Source organism: Dreissena polymorpha, chromosome 1 (genome assembly GCF_020536995.1).
Source record: "Dreissena polymorpha isolate Duluth1 chromosome 1, UMN_Dpol_1.0, whole genome shotgun sequence".
Taxonomy (NCBI): domain Eukaryota; kingdom Metazoa; phylum Mollusca; class Bivalvia; order Myida; family Dreissenidae; genus Dreissena; species Dreissena polymorpha.
Genome location: NC_068355.1, coordinates 134,491,276 through 134,514,179, shown reverse-complemented (window position 1 = coordinate 134,514,179; position 22,904 = coordinate 134,491,276). Strand labels below are relative to the sequence as shown.

At 34.5% G+C, this 22,904-nt stretch overlaps 1 protein-coding gene across 1 annotated transcript; it reads left to right on the top strand.

Annotated features, from left to right (window-relative positions):
* Positions 1-1,557: 1,557 nt before the first annotated feature.
* LOC127850865 (transmembrane protein 237-like) lies at positions 1,558-20,375 on the top strand. The gene is made up of 6 exons (XM_052384208.1): positions 1,558-1,854; positions 3,001-3,358; positions 9,134-9,419; positions 10,749-11,064; positions 11,993-12,167; positions 16,064-20,375. Exons 2-6 carry the CDS (start codon positions 3,032-3,034, stop codon positions 16,259-16,261), a joined length of 1,302 nt encoding a protein of 433 aa, XP_052240168.1. The 5' UTR covers positions 1,558-1,854; positions 3,001-3,031; the 3' UTR covers positions 16,262-20,375.
* Positions 20,376-22,904: the final 2,529 nt, after the last annotated feature.

Below are 22,904 nucleotides of genomic sequence, written 5' to 3'. Positions count from 1 at the left end.
TTATGGCATTTAATTGCCCGTTGAATGGATGTACACATGTATCTTGGGGGCGTCCGTGACTTTGACACATCTAGAATTCTGAACATAAATATAAATACATGTATTTAACTTTCGTTCTTGTCCGTCCTGCACAACTTTTAAGTTTGGACATTCCATGTTGTCCATATATCTATCTATCTATCTATCTATCTATCTATCTATCTATCTATCTATCTATCTATCTGTCCATATATCTATTTATCTATCCATCTATCTATCTATCTATCGATCTATCTATCTATCTATCTATCTATCTATCTATCTATCTATCTATCTATCTATCGAGCGAGCGAGCTATCATCTATCTATTCGAGTCTATAGAGCGATCTATGCGAGCAGCGAGCTATGCTATCGAGGACTAGCTATCTATCTAGCTATCTATCTCTCTCTCGCGCTATGCGTGCTATATCTCTCGTCTCTCTCTCTGTCCGCTCCCTCATCCTCTCTCTCCTCTCTATCTTATGTATCTATCTATCTATCTAGCTATCGATCAGATATCTTATCTCTATCTACTCGATCCAAATGGATCTAGCTATCTATCTATCTCTCTATATCTCTCTATTTATGTATCTATCTATCTATCTATCTCTATCTATATCTATATATATATAAATATATACGACACAACACATTATCGATTTATTACATTTTCAACTTAAAGCAGCTGATGATAAAGGAGATTCACGTTTTATAAGATCAAGTAAATTCGTATAATCAGGTAGACCCCACATGTTTTTCTTTGAAGTCGTAGCATTGTATACACACATCAATGGCAAATCTAGCAAACATGTATAAATCCATTAGCATCATAAATCGTATGCATCGGAACTCACAACCGTCTGTATTAACTGCAATAAAAAAACGGATGTCAATTACAACATTTATTAAATGTCTTGTTCTGATAAAACTGGGCATAATACATGTGCGTAAAGTGTCGTCCCATATTAGCCTGTGCAGTCCGCACAGGCTAATCAGGGACGACACTTTCCGCCTAAACTTGATTTTCGGTAAGGAGGAATTTCCTTGAAACTAATTATACCATTAGAGCGGAAAGTGTCGTCCCTGATTAGCCTGTGCAGACTGCACAGGCTAATCTGGGACGACACTTTACGCACATGAATTATGCCCCGTTTTCTCAGAACAAGACACATATATAAAGCCACCCTTCCCCCCCAATTGGTTAACGGTTATCCCTGAAAACACATGGAAGATAATAACACATCCGTTTCTTATTTGTCCAACTTAGTGTAAGTTTCTTAACAACATGACTTTTTTATTTATCATCTAAAGTGAAAATGAGGAAAAAATGATGATAAATAAAACTCTATTGAAACCATGGAAAATTACTACAAGCTTTCACTGAAATATGGTATGAATGATGCTCGGGAAAAGGTTGTTTCAATAAAACATGGCCGATTTGAACACAACTATCACCGCCTTTACTCTGGGGCAGTTTAGTAAATATAGCGGAAAGATAACCATGTAGCCAGTAAGGTTAAACTCTGCAGCGTGAATCAAATTAGATATATGGTTTCTTACATTCTGACAATATTTACTGACAATTTAATGTATAAGCAAATCATGCAGGATGAAAATATGATTATGTGACATCAACACATGAAACAAGAATTGTTTGATTTAACTTCATGTAGAGTAAACAAGATTGGATAAATTGATATTGAATTTACCAAAGCCATTATAAAAATTTGACATGGGTTTTGAACATATAATTAATTCCAGTATTTTTTAATACGTACATTTGTGTATTTTTGTCTCTCCCGGACGCTACGTGCCTGCACATTGTCTATACATATGGTAACTCAGTGCGGAACTTGTTTAAGACTGTGATTTATACTCAACACGGTTAAATATAGTTGAAAAAACTCAGTTAAGCTCATGAGACATGTTAGTTAACATTATGTGGTATTTATTTAGTGCGGTTGCTGGTGTAGACTGTTTTGATTCACAAAGCTAACTCTTGTAAAAGATATTCTAGTTGTACGAGTCTTTGCTATTTTGTTAATGTCACATCTAAACATGTTATTTAAGCTACTTGTGGCAAAATACGATAAGTTGCTTGATGTTTAGATTAATATTTATGATTGAACATTTCTTTATAGTAAACCACATAGCGTATGTTGGAGCCTAATTTTCTTTGCAGGTCCAGGTAACATATAAAATCTAGGGGCTATAACAATATGTTATTGGCAACAGAATGCAATTTACAATTATTAAATAATGTTATGTCATTTGTCGGTTCAATATACATATTATTCATGTTGTATTACTCACTAGACATCGAGCCGATGTCCCGACGGTCAATGTTAGAATGCATTCTCAAAACTACCCCCGCCCCCCCCCCCCCCCCCCCTACTGTCAAAACTACCCCCCCCCCCACCCACACACACTAGCTCATATGAACAAATATATGACTTATGACTTCAAAGTCGGGACGATACCTGCTTTACATCCGCTTATACCATCATCCAGTCGACAGCATGTAAGTTCCGTAATGTTTGCTGCGAACGGGCGGAGAACGGCAAATCCATACCTGAAAGTTACATACAAAAAACGCACTACTGAAAAATTGTACACAACCTTACATCGACACATTCTCAAAAATATAAAGTATATATGCATTTTGTACAGATTTTTTAGCAATACGAATATGACTCAAAGAAGGTTAACAAACTACAGAAAACATGTTTGAAAAATACTTAATTGGAATTATTTACAATACATGATGTATTATGCATATATCGTGTTTTGTATTTATATTTTCATTAAACTTTATTTGATTTCATTTGATTTTTTGTCAAATTATTTTAATGGCAAAAAAGACTTCGTGTAACACGTTATCGTTTTTTTATTATATTAATTTACTTCACAAATCCATCTTGAATAGTACAATGTAACCATTTCTGTCTTATATATTTTATTTGGGTTAAACATGTCGCTTAGATCATTCGGAACGTAAATAAGGGATACAAAAATGGAGGAAACCAAAGCTACGACTAGAAAAACAAAATTACCTCCGCTTTCGTCCGATAATACCGAACCCGCCGACAAACCTAAGAAAAAAGTTGTAAGGAAGAAGAAAAAGGCACCAGAGGAACCTCCAGCAGATGGTGAAAACCAGCCGAAACCAACTCCGCGACGAAAGAAAAAGGCCGCTGCAAGTGCAGACTCGACAACTGCCACTGAAAATGGTGTGGGTGGGGAAGTGAAAACGCCTAAAAAGAAGAAAAAGGTTGTGAAAAAGACTGACACTACAGAGGTCGACCCGACCACAGCAAGAAGTGCTACAAGTCAAGGAGAAGTGTGTATCAATTTTATCATTTCAAAGATTCTTGTTTAAGAACTTAAATAAGTGAGAATTTGGACAAACATTAAGGGTTATCTTTTCATATAAACAATCAAATAAATTTTATTTTGTGTCGGCAAGACATATAACAAGTAACATAAGCTGCAAAGCTTTTGAACCTACTAAACAACAAATGCAGGGCTTTTTTTCCTGACTTTGTGAAGCAGCCCTGGCCCCTCACTTTGTGAAAAAATGAGTCGCAAACCTGTCAAAATTGTGAAAAATTCAGTCACGAACTGTTCAAATTGTGAAAAAATGAGTCGCGAAGTTCTTAAAATTGTGAAAAAACTGAGGCGCGAACTTCTTAAAATTGTGAAATTCTAAGTTCAATGCATAAGTATAGTTAACGCATGTTAAACACTTGAATATTATCAAAATTTCCTTAAATAATGCAATCAAGGCATATTTTCATTCTATGAATACTGTATTTGATACAATAACAACACATATATACATATATCTGATTTGCAAAACATTCATGTACCAAATGCAACTAAAATACTTGGTCCCAACATTTCTTTACCACAGGAATAACATTTATAAACATAGAACTTTTCAAGGGCACATAACTCAGACATGTTCTGGACTTTACAGCTTTAGAACTCTGTTCTTTTTACTCTTGAAAATGTCAATAATTCTCTCAATATCTGATGAGGAAAATTCCTTCTTCATGATAATTTTCATGTTCTGTTAGCCTGACCCTCGCCAGTGCAAGATGATCTCCCTGGGAGGTTGTCATTTGATCTGAAACATTAGGTATACATTGAACAACAGTACTTTTGTAAGAAATGTAAAAGAGTTATATATTTTTCACATTTTTTCACAAAGCATAAATAGACTAGTACTACACACAAAGTTTGAATCATGAATATGCATTTAAATTAAAAAAATATATATGAAGGGACCACATTATTACTTTAACCAAGATTTACAATCGTAAACAGATACGAATAACAAATTTTCTTCATGTAGTAACGAGCGTTTTGCGTTGGCATTTTTTTATAGTGACGTTGTCAGGCAGAGCTTTTACTATTTACACCGGTTACACAACACTTTCAAATCGATTAAAACAAGCAAACATCGGTAACGCGAGTCGACAATTTCTCGAGATTTCGGAATTAAAAACGAGGTTATGAAAATTATATTTCTGTTCGGAAATGGCTGTTTTTGACAGTTTTGAGCACGAAAAGTCCGTTTTTCACGATTTAAAACGGCCGTTTTTGTAAATATTCACCGCCATGTCAGGTTTGTGAATTGGCCGTGTCAAAATTGTGAAATGTCCGTCCACGGCCATTCGCAAAGAAGGAAAAAAGCCCTGAAATGTAAACAGTAAAACATGAGTAAAACAGCTAGAAAGAAAAGTCATATACATGTTTAAGGGTGAAACACAGATTAGGACAATAATTACATGCAACATTGAACTTAATTTGACAATATTTGACTTTCCTGCTAGTATTGCATATGTGGGGGCAGAGAAAGACTGTGGCATGCATATAGGGGCTAATTGGTTTCTCTAAACAATAATGCACAAAAAAGCTGGACCAGCAGCAGAGTCAGTGAATGACATAATATAATTTCAATAGAATACAAAAGCATATAAAAAATCTTATCAAAGCATAAATAAAACAGAATAAAATAGGAGGCAATTAAAAACTGTGTAGGAAGCTGCTGATCTAGACCTGCAAGTAGGTCTAAGAATTGCAATAAGACGGCAACGTAAGAAACTGAATTCAAAAAGAAACACAAAAGTGCGACAGATAAAAAAGTGCTAAAGACTAATTAGTATTATCACCTCAAATCAGATTCAAGATGAACTGATCAGCAGCTTTCTCACAACAAAAACAGAATAAAAGCATAAAACAAACTATTATAAGCAAGCAACAAAATAGAAGCAAGAAACAACTAGATGCAAACTACAATCAAACTAGAAGCAAGCACATGCAATCAAAATAAAATTATTAAAAATACATAAGCAAAGCAAAAACAGCAAAGCAACTTATCACAGTGTAGCATGCAGCTCCAGAAAAAATTGTTCCTAAGTAACTTAGTAGGCAGAACATTTACATTCTTTGCCATTCCAGTGCATCAAAAAGCTTTTGAATTGGTTAAAATTACTAGCTTTTCTGTAGATTTCTGGTAAGGCATTCCATAGAGCTGGAGCTACATGCCGGAAACTTTTAATACCATACTTAGTAGTCTTGACTTGGGGAATCTCAAGAAGATTGGTATATCTGAAATGATTACGAGATTCACGTTTGAAAACCAGGTCATTTAGAACAGGTAAAGATATACTATTTATAATTTTGAATGTTTCAAGGGCCATAACTCTGATTTTTTTAATATATACATGTAGACTAGGCAAATTAGCTTTTGTCAGTAATTAGTCATACAAACTGTTGTAATCGTCGTATACAGAGCGAAGAGCTCTCTCTTGTATTTTTTCAATTTGTCTGTGTTGCTTTTAGAGCAGAAATGCCACGTTAGAACTTAGATGGCAGAAACTGAAATTTGAGAGGATAAATGAATAGAAAATGGTCAATCTACTGAGACCACAGAGGTTTTTCCCTATTCTTTTCAGAATGTTAAGCTGTTGAGCTACCTTACTACAGATGCTACTTATGTGGCTATCAAAATTTAGGTTTGAGTCTAAGTTTACTCCAAGAAGTTTGACAACATCGTCACATTTAATGTTTGTGTTTCTTATATAGAAAGAGGGGTTTTGAGAAGTAGTTCTTTTTCCAATAGCTATAGCTTGAAACTTGTCGGGATTAGCTCAGGGTGTCATTTTTTCGGCTTAGCTGTCTAAGCCAGCTTTTCACCTTACCTGACCTTTGTAAGTGTCCAATAAAATTCAAATAAAATTTCCTGTGGCTAGATCAGAATTAATACACTTCATTTATTCCATTGGCTGAATTGAGCATAATTCCCCAGAACACAACCGCGTCTTTGTAACGATGTTAAATGCGTGTTAAGCATGAATCTACTTTATATCTTGAGGGATAGAACAGTTTCACACTCAACTCACAACATCAATACAGTTTGTGTTTGCGACTTTACATTAAGAAGATTGTCAGCGCCATAGCGTTTGTAATTAAAAGCTGTGTTCTCATATTTAGTTATTAATACCGTATTGCATCATGTGATCACGTATATTTTAGATCATATATATATTGTTGTTCCCTATCCTGATACTCGTTATTATCAAAACATGTTAAATTGATGTCGAAACACCGAAAAAACATGTAAAAGTATAAAGCTTTAAACAAACCGTCATTCCAGCAGTGGAATAGTGACCTCACTTTAATGCATTGCATTTAATCTCGCAATGTATAAAGTTCTTTTTGCGGTCAGTACAAGCCTCATTATATAAACTGTATAGCGTTAATCCAGTGAACCAATGTATTAAACATGAGCACGATGATTCACGCTTCTATTAACAATCGAATCAAATACATGTAACTATGTCCGAAAAACCACTACATCATGTCTGTTCGAAGAACGCCTGTATTAATATTTCAAATATGTATGGTATATTCGTGTGTGGCCATTGACACTTATATTGTCATTTAATTTCCATTCTTCTTGTGTATTTCTGTTCTATATCTATAGAAATGTGGTCAGTAATATCTAATACATGTAATGCGAAATAAACCACGGAATCTGACGCAACGTAAGTGATTTGCATGTGATGCTGCTAAGAACTGCGCAGAAAAAGGCATTTGCTATCTCATTAATATAACTCTTTATCTTTCATCAACCACAACCAAAATCAACGCCGTATATCTTTGTATGTCCCCCACGACTATAGTGTGGGACATATTGTTTTTGCCCTGTCTGTTGGTTTGTTTGTTGGATTGTTTGTTTGCCCCAACTTTAACATTTGCCATAACTTTTACAATATTGAAGATAGCAACTTGATGTTTAGCATGCATGTGTATCTCATGGAGCTGCACATTTTGATTGTTGAAAGGTCAAGGTCATCCTTCAAGGTCAAATATATGGGTCAAAATTGCTCATTTAATGTCACTTGCAATATTGAAGCTAGCAACTTGATATTTGACATGCATGGAGCTGCACATTTTGAGTGGCGAAAGGTCAAGGTCATCCTTCAAGGTCAAAGGTCATATATATGGGGACATAGTGTTTCACGAACACATCGCTATTTTAAAGATATTTCTTGTTAGTTATTAACTTTATGGGTTTTGAGTTAATTTTGGTGTGTCTACATCTACATCGGTTCGTTGACCAGTCAAACTTGACAATTACAATTGTATTTTTATAACAAAAGATATACTCTTTATTTGTCTACAGATTATATATGCAAATACTAAGCACAACTTGCAATGAAACGTAGGGTCATCGGCCTTGTTTTGATTTTATTTGCAACAATATGTGGTTTTGCTTAAAAAAACTTCATAATTCCTGCTTCTGTTAAAACAAACTATTATCAGTGATAAAAGTTGAAACTGGCACATGTTTGGTAGTTTGAAAACTTCAGTACAATAATGAATATGGAATTAAAGCAAACATCACAAATATTTTAAAAAATGAAGCTGCGCGCATCGAACACTGTTTTAATAGACCCCTGTTTTTATTCAACCAATTGTTAGTTTACTCTTAATTTAGATTAATGCAATATGTAATGACTATTTTATGAAAATCAGTCGTAAAATGAAAGTGAATTTATGTAAAACATCAATATGTATCGGTCAGCACTCAATTTGTCATACACAATGGGTGCTTTTGGAGGTTGTTAGCCTCTGATGGTATATCACGCAGAATATCGTGTAATAGTATCTTAAGACTTGATTTGGCCATGAAATATAAAAGCAATTGTATTTTATTTCACTACAATGTCTATCTATAGCAATAAGCAACCCCTATCATTAAAACACCACTGTGTGAATGCCTGATAAAATAAATAATTTTCCGATAAATCAATGATACGGTGTCAAAAACAACACAAAGGTGCACTTGAGTAGTAGAAGTGGTTTGTTAATCGGGGGCAGTAAAGGGATAAGCAATGGTGAATATAAGCCAGACAGAGCTTGAATAGCAAATTTTGTTGTGAACTTATAAAATTTAATTTTTTTACGAATGACTGAACCAATTGTCTCATATTGGCAAGCAAGGACAATCTCCTGAAAAGCAGGAATGTCCTGCCGAGATTGGGACGTCTAATGGGCCTGGCATGTATGCTTCATACACATCATATTTTATATCCTGAGACTTAGGTGCTAAATTTCAAGAATTAATTTACACACTTTATGATAACATTAGTATTTTAAGAAAATTCATGAAAACATTGTTTGTTTTTGTTTGGATTTGAGACATTACAGGATTATCAGTGTCAATTATTTGAGACGTGCTCCGTGAAAAGGGGTTAATGCATGTGCGTAAAGTGTAATCCCAGATTAGCCTGTGAAGTCTGCACAGGCTAATCAGGTAACATACTTTCCGCCCAAACTAGATTTAAGAAGAGACTTTTTAAAACGAAAAATATCATAAAAGCAGAAAGTGTCGTCCCTGATTAGCCTGTGCAGACCCCTGTGAAAAGGGGGTTTATTGCATATGCCTTAAGTCTGGGGCAACACTTCATGCATATGCATTAAACCCCCTTTTAACAGAGCACGGCTTATTCATACTACATCTATAGTAATCGATGATATTATTGGAAAGACAGTCACACAACATGTTGCTCTGTCTAATGCATATATATGTATATAACAGGATGTTGACGGGAGCAAAGCAAGTTTGATCAAGACGCCAAAAGATGGTACGCCAAGAAAAAAGAAAGTCAAGAAGAAGGTGAAGAAGCCGACAGACACCGTTGAACCGGAGGGTGCCTTTGACAACACACTGGTGGCTGAGCTGACAGATCTGCAAGATGACATTGTGACACACGATAGCAAGAAGGATGACGATGATGATGAAGAGGAATATAAGAAACCTTACTCGACCGCGTCTCATGCAATGAAGTCTCAACCCACAGAGAAATTCTACATTGAAACTGATGGTATTAAAGAGGGATAACTTGATCTATATAATTAAGCCCTGTTCTTGGAAAACATTTCTTCTCAGCAAAAATCCAATTAATGTGTTAATTGTTTCCCCTGATTAGTCTGTGCTGAGTGCACATGCTTATCTGGGTTGACACTTGACACAGATGCATAAGACCCCATAATGAGAGGTAAAAGCCTTACTTGACTGGGTCTCACATTCTCAAGTTTCCACACATTCTACATTGAAACTGATGGTAAGACGACCTGTGTCATTATAACTTAACCTTCGAAGTTTGTGTTACTTGATAAACATCATGATTACATGTTCATATTTAGTTGAAACCCCTATTTTTAAGATTACCAAGGTGGACTGATTGTAGCTATTATTGAATCTTATCACCAATTTTTAACCAGGTTTTTCGAAGGAAAAAACTGGCTATTAGATTGGCAAATGTCGGCGGGCGGGCGGAACAAGTTTCCGGGCCCTAACTTTGTCGTTCATTGTGAGATTTTAAAATCATTTGGCACATTTGTTTACCATCATTGGACGGTGTGTCGCGCGAAAGAATTACGTCGGTATCTCCAAGGTCAAGGTTGCCATGACTAAAAATAGATTGATTTTGAAACAAGGGGGGGTAACTATGAACATGTAACAATGGACATTTTGTGTTGTCTCCCTTTATCAGACTTTTTTTTCATATTCAAATCAAGGTTGCCACGAGTAAAACTAGATTGATTTTGAAACAAGGGGGGTAACAATGCGCATTTTGAATTGTCTCCCTTCATCAGACTTTTTTTAATTGAAAACCTGGTTTGGTGACAATTTTGTCATTGTTGTTTTTGGTTCAGGAGATGAAAAGTATATTTTAATATCATTTTATTTAATGTGCACAAAATAAATATTATTGTCCGTGTCAGTTTTAGGTCATATTCTGAAAACTATTACAAACATTGAGAATGGAGCATACAATAATTTGAACAGTACTTTTTTGCCATTTGGGGAATTGGGCTGAGCCCGTTGAATAGGGAAGTATCACCTTGTTTTGTCTTTAACGGGGAAATTTTTGGTGTTGTTATTTTGTTAACAAAAACTTTAATTGAGAGTAAAAGTTGTTGATATTATATTTACTAATGTTCAACTTGAAAAACTGGATAAGTAAAACAAGTAAATGTTGCAATCTATTTAAAAAAAAGATATTTCTTTAATTTTGGAAACCTTCAATTGGGAATTTTAGGCAGTCCTTACGGAAAGATATATAAGACCGATGTATACAGTTAAAGAATAGTGATCAATATCAGCCCGAATAGGACCAAACAAAACACTGTTGAAATATGATTTGCAGGAGGATTCAAGGGAGAGAACAAGAGTAGGTTCATCAAACGTCAAGCCGAAGTGGAAAAAGAAAAAGCAGTGGTGCGAGAAGAACCGAAAAACACGACAATCGAATTTGCTATCAATACGCAGGCAGTTATTCGGACATTCAGCCTCTTCTGCCATGGTCTCTTGGCAGGTTTGGCGGTCTGGCACATCGTTATGGCATATATTTTGTTAGATTTCCCGTTGGAAGATTTTATTCTACATTATGGAAGGTTGGCTCTGCCAGTGCAGTGTATATTCTTTATACTGCTGGTGATTTGCACCGTTTCAGCTCTTGACAGGTAACTGATTTCTAACAACATCATTTAACCCTTCACCACTCAGATACACATTTGTTACCCATTTGTAGTCCCTTAGAAAATCAAAGTAAATTGAAGACTTTTCGTATAAGATTATGATTTAAAGGCTTCATCTCCAACCCTAAGATACAGATGAGCAGCAAACAGCATAGAATCTGATACATGCTGATGATACATTGATATAGATGCTGATGAAACATTGATACATGCTGATGAAACATTGATACATGCTGATGATACATTGGTATATGCTGATGATACATTGGTACATGCTGATGTGAATTGATACATGCTGATGATACATTGATACATGCTGATGATACATTGGTACATGCTGATGAAACATTGATACATGCTGATGATACATTGATACATGCTGATGATACATTGGTACATGCTGATGATACATTGGTACATGCTGATGATAGATTGATACATGCTGATGATAGATTGATACATGCTGATGATAGATTGATACATGCTGATGATACATTGATACATGCTGATGATAATTGGTACATGCTGATGATACATTGGTACATGCTGATGATAGATTGATACATGCTGATGATAGATTGATACATGCTGATGATACATTGATACATGCTGATGATACATTGGTACATGCTGATGAAACATTGATACATGCTGATGATACATTGGTACATGCTGATGATAGATTGATACATGCTGATGATACATTGATACATGCTGATGATACATTGGTATATGCTGATGATATATTGGTACATGCTGATGATACATTGATACATGCTGATGATACATTGATACATGCTGATGATACATTGGTACATGCTGATGATATATTGGTACATGCTGATGATACATTGATACATGCTGATGATTCATTGATACATGCTTATGATATATTGATAAAATCTGCCTGCAGGTTTGACATTGCCAATCCCAGACAGGGTTTCATACTGAAGGCGTTGACCCTACAGAACGGCACTGTGTCTGTAGTGTTCTACTTTGCCGCGCTGATTGTAAGTCTCGCTAATCACGCCCTTGAAGACCAGATGCACCTGTATGACCAGCAGACACGCAACTTCACCAACTCTGCAGTATGGGCGGCTAGTTTTACCCTTTACCACTAAGATAAATATTTAACCCTTTAGATATGTATAACCCTTTTCCACTTAGATATGTATTTAATCCTTTACCACATTAATGTATTTTGATGCAATGTATTATCCCTTGGAAAGCTAAATTAAATTAAAGACCTTTGTTACTAGATTCAAGCTTTAAAGGCTTCATTTCCAATCCTTAGATACTGTTTAGCAGCAAACAGCATTAAACCTGGACAGACTGTGAGTTGTTCACAGGCTATTGTGGTTTTATGCTGTTTGCATATTTCCTTTTTCACTTTTGCTTCTGAGTGGGAAAGGGTTAATGCATGTGCTTAAAGTGTCGCACAGTCCAAGTAGGCTTATCAGGGACAACACTTTCTGCCTTCACAGAATTTTCGTTATAAAGAGACTACAATAAAAATAATTATGCTAAAAAAGCGGAAAGTGTTTGTTCCAGGGGCTAATCAACACTTTATGCACATGCATTTAGTTAAGTGATTAAGTCTGGTTTTCATAGAGAAAAGAGCATAGTAAACACGTCAAAGATAAAGATATGCACACACTTTAAGATTTTCTGGTTAGCGGTTTTCGCAGAAACATCTTATGGAATCCAAGAAGACTGGGTTTAGCCTTCTGTCCAGTATATTGATCCCCTTAAGAGCTGAACTAAGTTTTTATTCCCCCTTAGAAGGGGCCTTTGTATGCTTTGCACCTGTCAAGTCAGTTAATATGTTGGCATGTACATCCATTGACCTATTGCTTCTGTGCCATACCTAAAAATGCTTTGCTTATATCCATGCAAATCAGTATGATGTTGACTTTGAAGGAAATGGTGACGCCTATCAATTTTGTGGCTTCAAGGTCAAGGTCACTGGGGATTGTAACAGTTTTCATTTCAACACGATATCTTGAGAATGCTTTGACCATGCAAACTGGTATAATGGTTATATATGCAAAAGGGTTATGCTTCAATCTTAAAGAAACCTTTTAAATCTTTACATAAACAATATCTAGGCCATGCTTGGAATTGGGTCAAGTATAGTTTAACAGTTCATCACGAGGTCAAATACTGTTTACCATGCTAGAATCAACATTTATTATAAAATCTTGATGAATTTCGCAGATATTGTTTAAAAACATTTAAGCTCGTCCAATACTGTAGGAGGTAGGAGGTGAGTTGAACATTGTTTTGAAAAATAAGAATCAGTAGTTTTAAACATGAGATACTCCAAAAGAATAACGAAAATGTTAACTTCTTTACTTAATATATTTAGCTCACTTGAGCACAACGTGCTCATGGTGAGCTTTTGTGATCGCCTTTTGTCTGTCGTCAGTTGTCCGTCGTCCATCGTCAACATTTTGCCTTGTGAACACTCCAGAGGCCACATTTATTGTCTGATCTTCATGAAACAAGGTCAGAACATTTGTCTTATTGATACCTCGACTGAGTTTGAAACTGGGTAATGCTGGGTCAAAAACTAGGTCACTAGGTCAAAAAAAGAAAAACCTTGTGAAGACTGTAGAAGTCACATTTGATGCCCCATCTTCATGTAACTTTGTCAAAATGTTTGTCTAATTGATATGTTGGTTGAGTTTTAAAATGGTTCCGGTCCATTGAAAAACATGGCCGCCAGGGGGCGGGCCAGTATTCCTTATATGGCTATAGAGAAACCTTGTGAACACTCTAGAAGTCACAATTATTGCCCAATCATCAAAAAACTAGGTTGAAATATTGGTTTCATTGATATCTCGGACGAGTTCGAAAATGGTCCAGATCGGTAAAACAACATGGCTGCCAGGGGGCGGGGTAGTTTTCTCTATATGTATATAGTGAAAACATGTGAACACTCTAGAAGTCACATTTTTGGTTCAATCTTCATGAAATTTGGTAAGAACATGTTTTTCTGGATATAACGGTTTAGTTCGAACATGGTTCGGATCGGTAAAAAAACATGGCCGCCAGAGGATGGGTCATTTTCCTTATATTTATATAGAAAAAAAGCTTGTGAACACTCTAGAAGTCACATTATTTGGCTAATCATCATAAAAAAAATTCTAAACATTGATTTTATAGATATCTCGGACGAGTTTGAAAATGCTCATGATGGGTGGAAAAACATGGCCGCCAGGGAGTGGGGCAGTTTTCTCTATTTGTATATAGTGAAAACATGTGAACAGTCTATTAGACACATTTTTGCCCAATCTTCATGAAATTTGGTCAGAACCTTTGTTTCCTGTGTAGTAAAGTTTGGTTTTATTATGTCATTATTATGTAACATTAACTGTATTATGTAAATTTTACATAACACAGTATTTTCATAATTAACATAACTGTTTTAGTCATTAGCACTTATGATAAGCCTATCAACTAAGAGATAGCTGAAAGAAAGACAACATGTACATAATTTTGCAGTATTTATCTCCCTTGTTTAACCTGGTTCAGTAATCTATTTTTAGTTCTGCTCTGGAATTTGGGAAGATATTGATCATTGATAAATGGACTTTTCTGAGGGAAAATAGACTCTTCTGCCAGTGCTCTCAGAACTGTATAAAATAAGCCGTTTTGGCTGATTTAATCACCTCTTGATGCTTTCTTGAAAAGGTAACAGCTCTTGAAAAAGGTTGGAATTTTTAAATAATTAAACTCTAAATTATTGTAACACCAGCATCAAAACATTTTGGCATTATTTTCCAAATTATTCTTATTATTTAGATTATTTTTATTTGGTATTTTCTAAATTAGAAAGGCTCTATTTTATTTCAATAACTTTAGTAAATTCTTCTTATTTTTACATTTGATTCACTGAAGTTTCCTAATCTCCATCAATTGTGTTCTTTAGATTAAGTTAGACCTTTTTTCTAAACTAGATTTTTGAAGCAACTTTTAGACTTACAGTAACTTATATTTATATCAGTTTTTTGACAGATTGTGAACTTCTTTTAACATTCATTAAGGTATTTGCTGTATTTTGTTCATTTTTGTAACAATACTTAGATTCTTTAGACTTGGCTTGTACGTGTTCTTAACTCTCTGTCATTGTTCTTCATTTTCCGAGTTCTTGGAATAAAAGTTAGTTATTTTTGTTAAAGCTGCTTTGGTTTTCAACCATAGATTAAATCTTTGAGTGTTTTCAGGTGTATCTGACTGGACGCCTATAGTTAATTGAATTACAACCAGTCAGTGGTGTCATCCTGACTGGAAATAAGCGTCAAATAAATATTTCCGCATTACATAAGTGCTCACAAAGTTACATAACTCGTAACCGTCCTGTGACCGGTTCACTTGCGTAATTGAACGAGACCGCACTACCACACCTGGATAAGACAGTTGAGTTCGAAAATGGTTTGGACCGGTAAAAAAACATGGCCGCCAGGGGGGGGGTCTTTTTCCTTATATTTATATAGTAAAAAAGCTTGTGAACACTCTAGAAGTCACATTTTTTGCCTGATCATCATGAATTTTTGTCAAAACATTAGTTATGTGGATGTCTCGGACCAGTTTGAAAATGGTCGTGATCAGTGAAAAAACATGGCCGCCAGAGGGTGAGGCAGTTTTCTTTATATGTATATAGTGAAAACATGTGAACAGTCTAGAAGACACATCTTCATGAAATTTGGACATATCTTGGAAGAGTTCAAAAATGGTTCAGGTCTGTTAAAAAACATGGCCGCCAGGGGGCCATTTGTTGTTCATTCTTCATGAAACTTGGTTAGAACATTTGTTCAATTTATATCTTGGGCTGAAGGAATAGGTCATTTCTTTTTATCTCATGTGAGAGACTTTGGGCCTTTCAGGCCCTCTTGTTCTTTCATTCAAAAACTAAATCCTTGCTACGTGTATGAGTATTTCAATTCTTTTTTAACCAAAATCAATGCTTGTACTATTTCAGGAAAAGGTGACCGTCAAAGATTCAGACCTGACATTGTGGCGTAACTTGAACACGTCTCGAAACATTCTCACCATAATTGGCTGGTTCATCATCTCCATCACACCTCTCACGGACAGACTCACGGACAATCTCAAGCAGACAGAGGAAGAAGATCTGTTGGGAGTAGAAGTGGACAAGCCAAAGTCAGCCATTGCTTAAGTAGAAGTGGACAAGCCAAAGTCAGCCATTGCTTGAGAAGAAGTGGACAAGTCAAAGTCAGCCATTGCTTGAGTAGAAGTGGACAAGCCAAAGTCAGTCATTGCTTGAATGGGTGTCAAACTTTTTGTAGAAGTATTTGCTAGGCATGTAAGTCTTCTGAACAAGAATCTGAGTCATATTTCTCTGTATGCCCCAATTATTGTTTTAAATATTCCACTTGTCTGTCCATCCGTACGCACATCATGAAGCTTGTGATTTCAATTTTTTTTTAGCTCACCTGAGCACAACGTGCTCATGGTGAGCTTTTGTGATCGCCTTTTGTCCGTCGTGCGCCGTCAACATTTGCCTTGTGAACACTCTAGAGGCCACATTTATTGTCTGATCTTCATGAAATTTGGTCAGAACATTTGTCCCATTCATACCTTGATTGAGTTCGAAACTGGGTCTTGCTGGGTCAAAAACTAGGTCACTAGGTCAAAAAAAAGAAAAACCTTGTGAACACTGTAGAAGTCACATTTGATGCCCAATCTTTATGTTACTTTGTCAAAATGATTGTCTAAATGATATGATGGTTGAGTTCAAAAATGGTTCCGGTCCATTGAAAAACATGGCCGCCAGGGGGCGGGGCAGTATTCCTTATATGGCTTTAGAGAAACCTTGTGAACACTCTAGAAGTCACAATTTTTGCCCAATCATCATGAAACTTGGTCAGAACATTGGTTTCATTGATATCTCGGACGAGTTCGAAAATGGTCCAGATCGGTAAAATAACATGGCCGCAAGGGGGCGCGGCAGTTTTCCTTATATGGCTATAGTAAAACCTTGTTAACACTCTAGAGGCCACATTTATTGTCAAAACTTCATGAAATGTGGTCAGAAGATTTGTCTGAATGATTTCTTGGATGAGTTCGAAAATGGTTATGTTTTTTTTTTAAAACGTGGCTGCCAAGGGGCAGGGCATTTTTCCTTATATGGCTATATATGGCTATAGTAAAACCTTGTGAACACTCTAGAGGCCACATTTATTGTCCAATCTTCATGAAATTTGGTCAGAAGATTGGTCTCAATGATATCTTGGATGACTAGGAAAATGGTTACGTTTGTTTGAAAAACATGGCTGCCAAGGGGCGGGGCATTTTTCCTTATATGGCTATATTAAAATCTTGTTAACAATCTAGAGGCCACATTAATTGTCCGATCTTCATGAAACTTGGTCAGAAGATTCATCCCAATAATATTGTGGACGAGTTAAAAAAATGATGCTGGTTGGTTGAAAAACATGGCCGCCAGGGGGCGGGGCATTTTCCTTATATGGCTTTTGTAAAACCTTGTCAACACTCTAGAGGTCACATTTATTTTCCGATTATCATGAAACTTGCTCAGAAGATTTGTCCCAATGATATCTTGGATGAGTTCAAAAATGGTAACCTTTGCTTGAAAAACATGGCTGCCAAGGGGCGGGGCATTTTTCCGTATATGGCTATATATGACTATAGTAAAATCTTGTTAACACTAGAGGCCACATTTATTGTTCGATCTTTATGAAACTTAGTCAGAAGATTCATCCCATTAATTGGTTGAAAAACATGGCCGCCAGGGGGCGGGGCATTTTTTCTTATATGACTATAGTAAAACCTTGTCAACACTCTAGTTATGTTATAAAGATCTGCTTTAATGTATTTTTACAATGAAGACAATGTTAAGTTAATATCCCTTCTATTTTGCATATTAAACTTGCAATAATGTATAGATTTTTAAAATAAAATATCACCATTTATTCATAACGTCTTAATTTTTTAAAATTTAATTCAGTTGTCGAATCTTAATGAAATTTGGTCAGAACATTTGTTTCCTGTGTAGTAAAGTTTGGTTTTATTATGTCATTATTATGTACCCTTAACTGTTTTATTTAATTTTTCATAACACAGAATTTTCATAATTAACAACTGTTTTAGTCATTATTACTTATGGTAAGCCTATCAACTAAGAGATAGCTGAAAGAAAGACAACATGTACACAATTTTCCGTATCTATCTCCCTTGTTTAACCTGCTGAGTCATATTCCCCAATCTATTTTAGTTCTGCTCTAGAATTTGTTAGACCCCAGATATTGATCATTGCAGTGTGTAACTATTTACCACTCAGTTTACTGACCCTCTCACTGTGCTGTATGCCAGATGTTAATATTAGTGGTCAGTAATAAAAGCTGGTTGAACTATTTGATATATTTTATTTCACAGTGGGAGTATTTAATGCATGTTTTAACAATTAACAAAAAATGTGTAATTTAAATGGGAACTTCATATCAAAACAAGATTCCATAATGATTCACTCTATATAATCATATTTAAGATATGTTAACAAATATCAAATGGATACTCTATGAAAACAATAAAGAAATAATTTCAATTATAAGTTTCTGGAGATAAAAAACAGAATCATAATAACCTTCAAAATCAAGATTTACCTTTCTTATTTGCCGAGTTCATTTATCAAGATTAATCATTTTCAGGCTTTATGTATTTAAACAATGTCAGAAAATTGAAAATAAAACCGTAATGAATGATACACAATAATAATGAAATGAAATATAAAATTGATACATTTTCATATTTCTAAATTGTTAAGTGTAAAACAGCCTACTGTTGAATAATATGTTTATAAAATGATTCAAGTAAACGGCAATACCTTTACTTAATTGAATAACAACCAGTCAGCAGTGTCATCCTGACCTGAAATATTTCCGCATTACATAAGTGCTCACAAAGTTACATAACTCGTAACCATCCCGTGACCAGTTCACCGTGTAAAAAACGAGACCGCACTACCACACCTGGATATGACAGTTGAGTTCGAAAATGGTTTGGATCTATAAAAAAAATATGGCCGGTAGGGGGGGGGGGGTCTTTTTTCTTATATTTATATAAATAAAAAGCTTGTGAACACTCTAGAAGTCAAAACATTAGTTATGTGGATGTCTCGGACAAATTTGAAAATGGTCGTGATAACATGGGCACCAGGCAGTGGGGCAGTTTTCTTTATATGTATATAGTGAAAACATGTGAACAGTCTAGAAGACATTATCTTCATGAAATTTGGACATATCTTGGAAGAGTTCAAAAATGGTTCAGCTCTGATAAAAAAAAACATGGCCGCCAGGGGGCCATTTGTTGTTCATTCTTCATGAAACTTGGTTAGAACATATGTTTCATTGATATCTTGGGCTGCAAAGAACAGGTCATTTCTTTTTATCTCAGGTGAGCGACTTTGGGCCTTTCAGGCCCTCTTGTTAATTTTTTTGTGGATCCCTCTCAAAATTTTGAAGTATAATGAAAAAGGTGTATTTCAAGACATGTTTTTGTCATTCATTATTGCAAGTATTAAAAAACGTTTAAGATATTTGAACAAAATGATTTTTTAATGCACATTTATCACATGTATTTTATGGTCAGCAATATTTTAGTATATAAAAGTTACAATAAAGTTTCTTCTTGAGATGAATAAATAATATTATGTAATCAATTAATGAAAACAAATTACAAGATTTCTTCTAAAATCCATCTTTAAGTCTGTCTATTTGCTGAATAGAAAATCTAGCAACTGCTTTAGTACTTTGGAAAAAAAAGAAATCAAAAACCAAATCAAAAATAATTTGTATCTGTTAATCTTGATAAAAAAAACAGTAGACACTATTTGACAACCACAAATATGATAGGTGGTTTGAACTTGTTTATGTAAAATTCTGTGATATTGTCATCATTATGAAGGACTACAATTGAATGTTATTATTTGTAAAATAGTATGTATTTATCATGACTTTGAATTTATAGTTTATGTATTTAGACACTGAACCATTTAGTTTATTTTACACATTTGTGCATTATTTGTTTTGTTTTAAATAGAAATATTGGACATTTTGAAGGTTTAAAAAAGTATGAATGCATCAGAGTGCTTTTAAGTGCTTTTGAATACATTTAATAAAAAATCTGATTTTTAGGATTTGAAAAAAATGTCTGTCCACATAATGTATTTATTTACTGCATCATGTAGATGTTTGAATTGAAAATAATTGTAGCGATCATATTTAATTTAAAATAAATTAATGTCATTTGAATTGATTTGTGTTGTCAAGAAAATATTGAATGCTACTTATTCACAGTATTTCTGTTTGCGTGGTATCATTCTTAATTTTGTGCATGGTTTATTGATATCTAATTTGCATATGTATACTGTAGATTACAATTCTTCATTTCAACATCATTCAGTACATTAAACTGAACTAAATCTGGTGAATTAAGAGCCACCCAGTAAATGAGGGTTCAATTTCGTTATCAGTAGCTTATTTAATGCCAAATACATGTATCAATATCAGTAGGTAAATAAAGGTTTAATCTCTACTAGGATAATTGGGGTGCAATATCTAAATAAAGGTTCAATCTCTACATCACTAGGATAATTGGGGTGCAATATCTACATTGAGGTTCAATCTCTACATCACTAGGATAATTGGGGTGCAATATCTAAATAAAGGTTCAATCTCTACATCACTAGGATAATTGGGGTGCAATATCTAAATAAAGGTTCAATCTCTACATCACTAGGATAATTGGGGTGCAATATCTACATTGAGGTTCAATCTCTACATCACTAGGATAATTGGGGTGCAATATCTACATTGAGGTTCAATCTCTACATCACTAGGATAATTGGGGTGCAATATCTACATTGCAAGGTAAAATGGGGTTCAATCTCTACATCACTAGGATAATTGGGGTGCAATATCTACATTGCAAGGTAAATTGTGTTTCAATCTATTCATCATGAGGTAAATTGAAGTTCAATCTATATATCGCTTGGTAAATTGAGATTCTATGTTTACATCACTAGGTTAATTGGGGTTCAATTTCTAAATTATTAGGTAAATGGGGGTTCAATCTATGCATCATTAGGTAAATTGAGGTTCAATCTCTGCATAAGTAGGTAAATTGGGGTTCATTCAACATCACTTTGTATATTGTGGTCAAATCTCTACGTCACAAGATTCATTGAGTGTCAATCTTTACATCACAAGGTAAATTGGATCATGAAGTAAATTTAGGTTCATTTATGCATAACAAGATCAATTAAGGTTCAATATCTACATCATTAGATAAATTGAGGATCAATCTATACATTGCAAGGTAAATTGATGTTCCATCTGTACATTGCTAGGTACATGTAATTGAGGTTAATTAAATTGCTAGATAAATATAGGTTCAATATATAAATCATTAGCTTATTTGAGGTTTAGTATCTACATCACTAGGTTAATTACAGTTCTATATATGCATCACTAGGTAAATTGTGCTTCTACATCTTATCTATATATTTTTTAATTAAGTTACAATCTTTAAATAACTATGTCAATTTTGGTTCAATCTTTACATCACTAGGTTTATTTTGGTTCCATCTTTGCATCACTATTGAAATTTGTGTTCAATCTCTATGTCTCTAAATAACTTTTGGTTCAATATCTACATCACTAGGTAAATAGAGGTTCCATCTCTGCATCACAAGAAAATTAGGGTTCCATCTCTATATCTCTAGGTAAATTGAGGTTCAATCTCTACATCACTAGGTTATTTGATGTTCATTCTTTAAAACATTCAATAAATAAGGGTTTAATCTCCACATCTCTAGGTAAATTGGGGGTCAATCTATATATCAATAGCTAAATTGAGGTTCAATGTTTACATCACGAGGTAAATGTATGTTAAATGTCTTCATCACTAGGTAAATTGGCATTTAATCTAAACATGGATAGGTAAAATGGGCTTCAATCTCTAAATCACTATGTTAATTGAAATCCAATCTCTACATCACTAGGTAAATTAAGGATCAGTCTCTACATAACTTGGTTCATCGAGGTTTAATCTTCATTACTATGTAAATTGGGGTTCATTCTATGCAGCACTAGGTAGATTAGAGTTGAATCTACATCACTAGGTAAATTTGTGTTCAAATTCTACATCATAAGGTTAGTTTGGGTACATTCTATACATCACTAAGTACTTTGAGGTTCAATCTCTACATCACTATGTATAGTAAGTTAAATCTCAACATCACTTGAAAAATGTAGGTTCAATTTCTTTATCACTAGGGAAAATGAGTTTAAATCTTTAACTCACTAGGGAAATTTGGGCTCAATGTCTACATCACTATGAAAAATTGGGAACACTATCTAAATCACTTGGTAAATTGGGAACGCTTTCTACATCATTATGTACATTTGGGTACAATCTCTGCATCACTAGGTAAATTTGAGTTCAATCTCTTTATCACTAAGTAAATTGATGTTCAACATCTATATCAACAGGTAAATTAGTATTAAATCCCTACATCACTAGGAAAATTTAGGTTCAATCTATACATCACTAGGTAAATTGAGGATCAATATATACATCACTAGGTAAATTAAAGTTCAATATCTACATCACTAGATAAATAGAGGTTAAATCTACACATTGCTATGCAAATTGAAGTTCAATATACAGTATAAGAAATCACTAGGTCAATTGAGGTTCAATATCTACATCACACTATTAATTTAGATCCAAACTCTACAAGGGAGGAAAATTTAGGTTCAATATCTACATCACAAGTT

Excerpts from the sequence above, each read along its gene's own strand:
- LOC127850865 (XM_052384208.1), top strand. The coding sequence starts at position 3,032 with ATGGAGGAAACCAAAGCTACGACTAGAAAAACAAAATTACCTCCGCTT. Across the intron at positions 9,420-10,748 it reads ATTCTACATTGAAACTGATG|GAGGATTCAAGGGAGAGAAC; the intron begins GTATTAAAGAGG and ends TATGATTTGCAG. Across the intron at positions 11,065-11,992 it reads ACCGTTTCAGCTCTTGACAG|GTTTGACATTGCCAATCCCA; the intron begins GTAACTGATTTC and ends ATCTGCCTGCAG.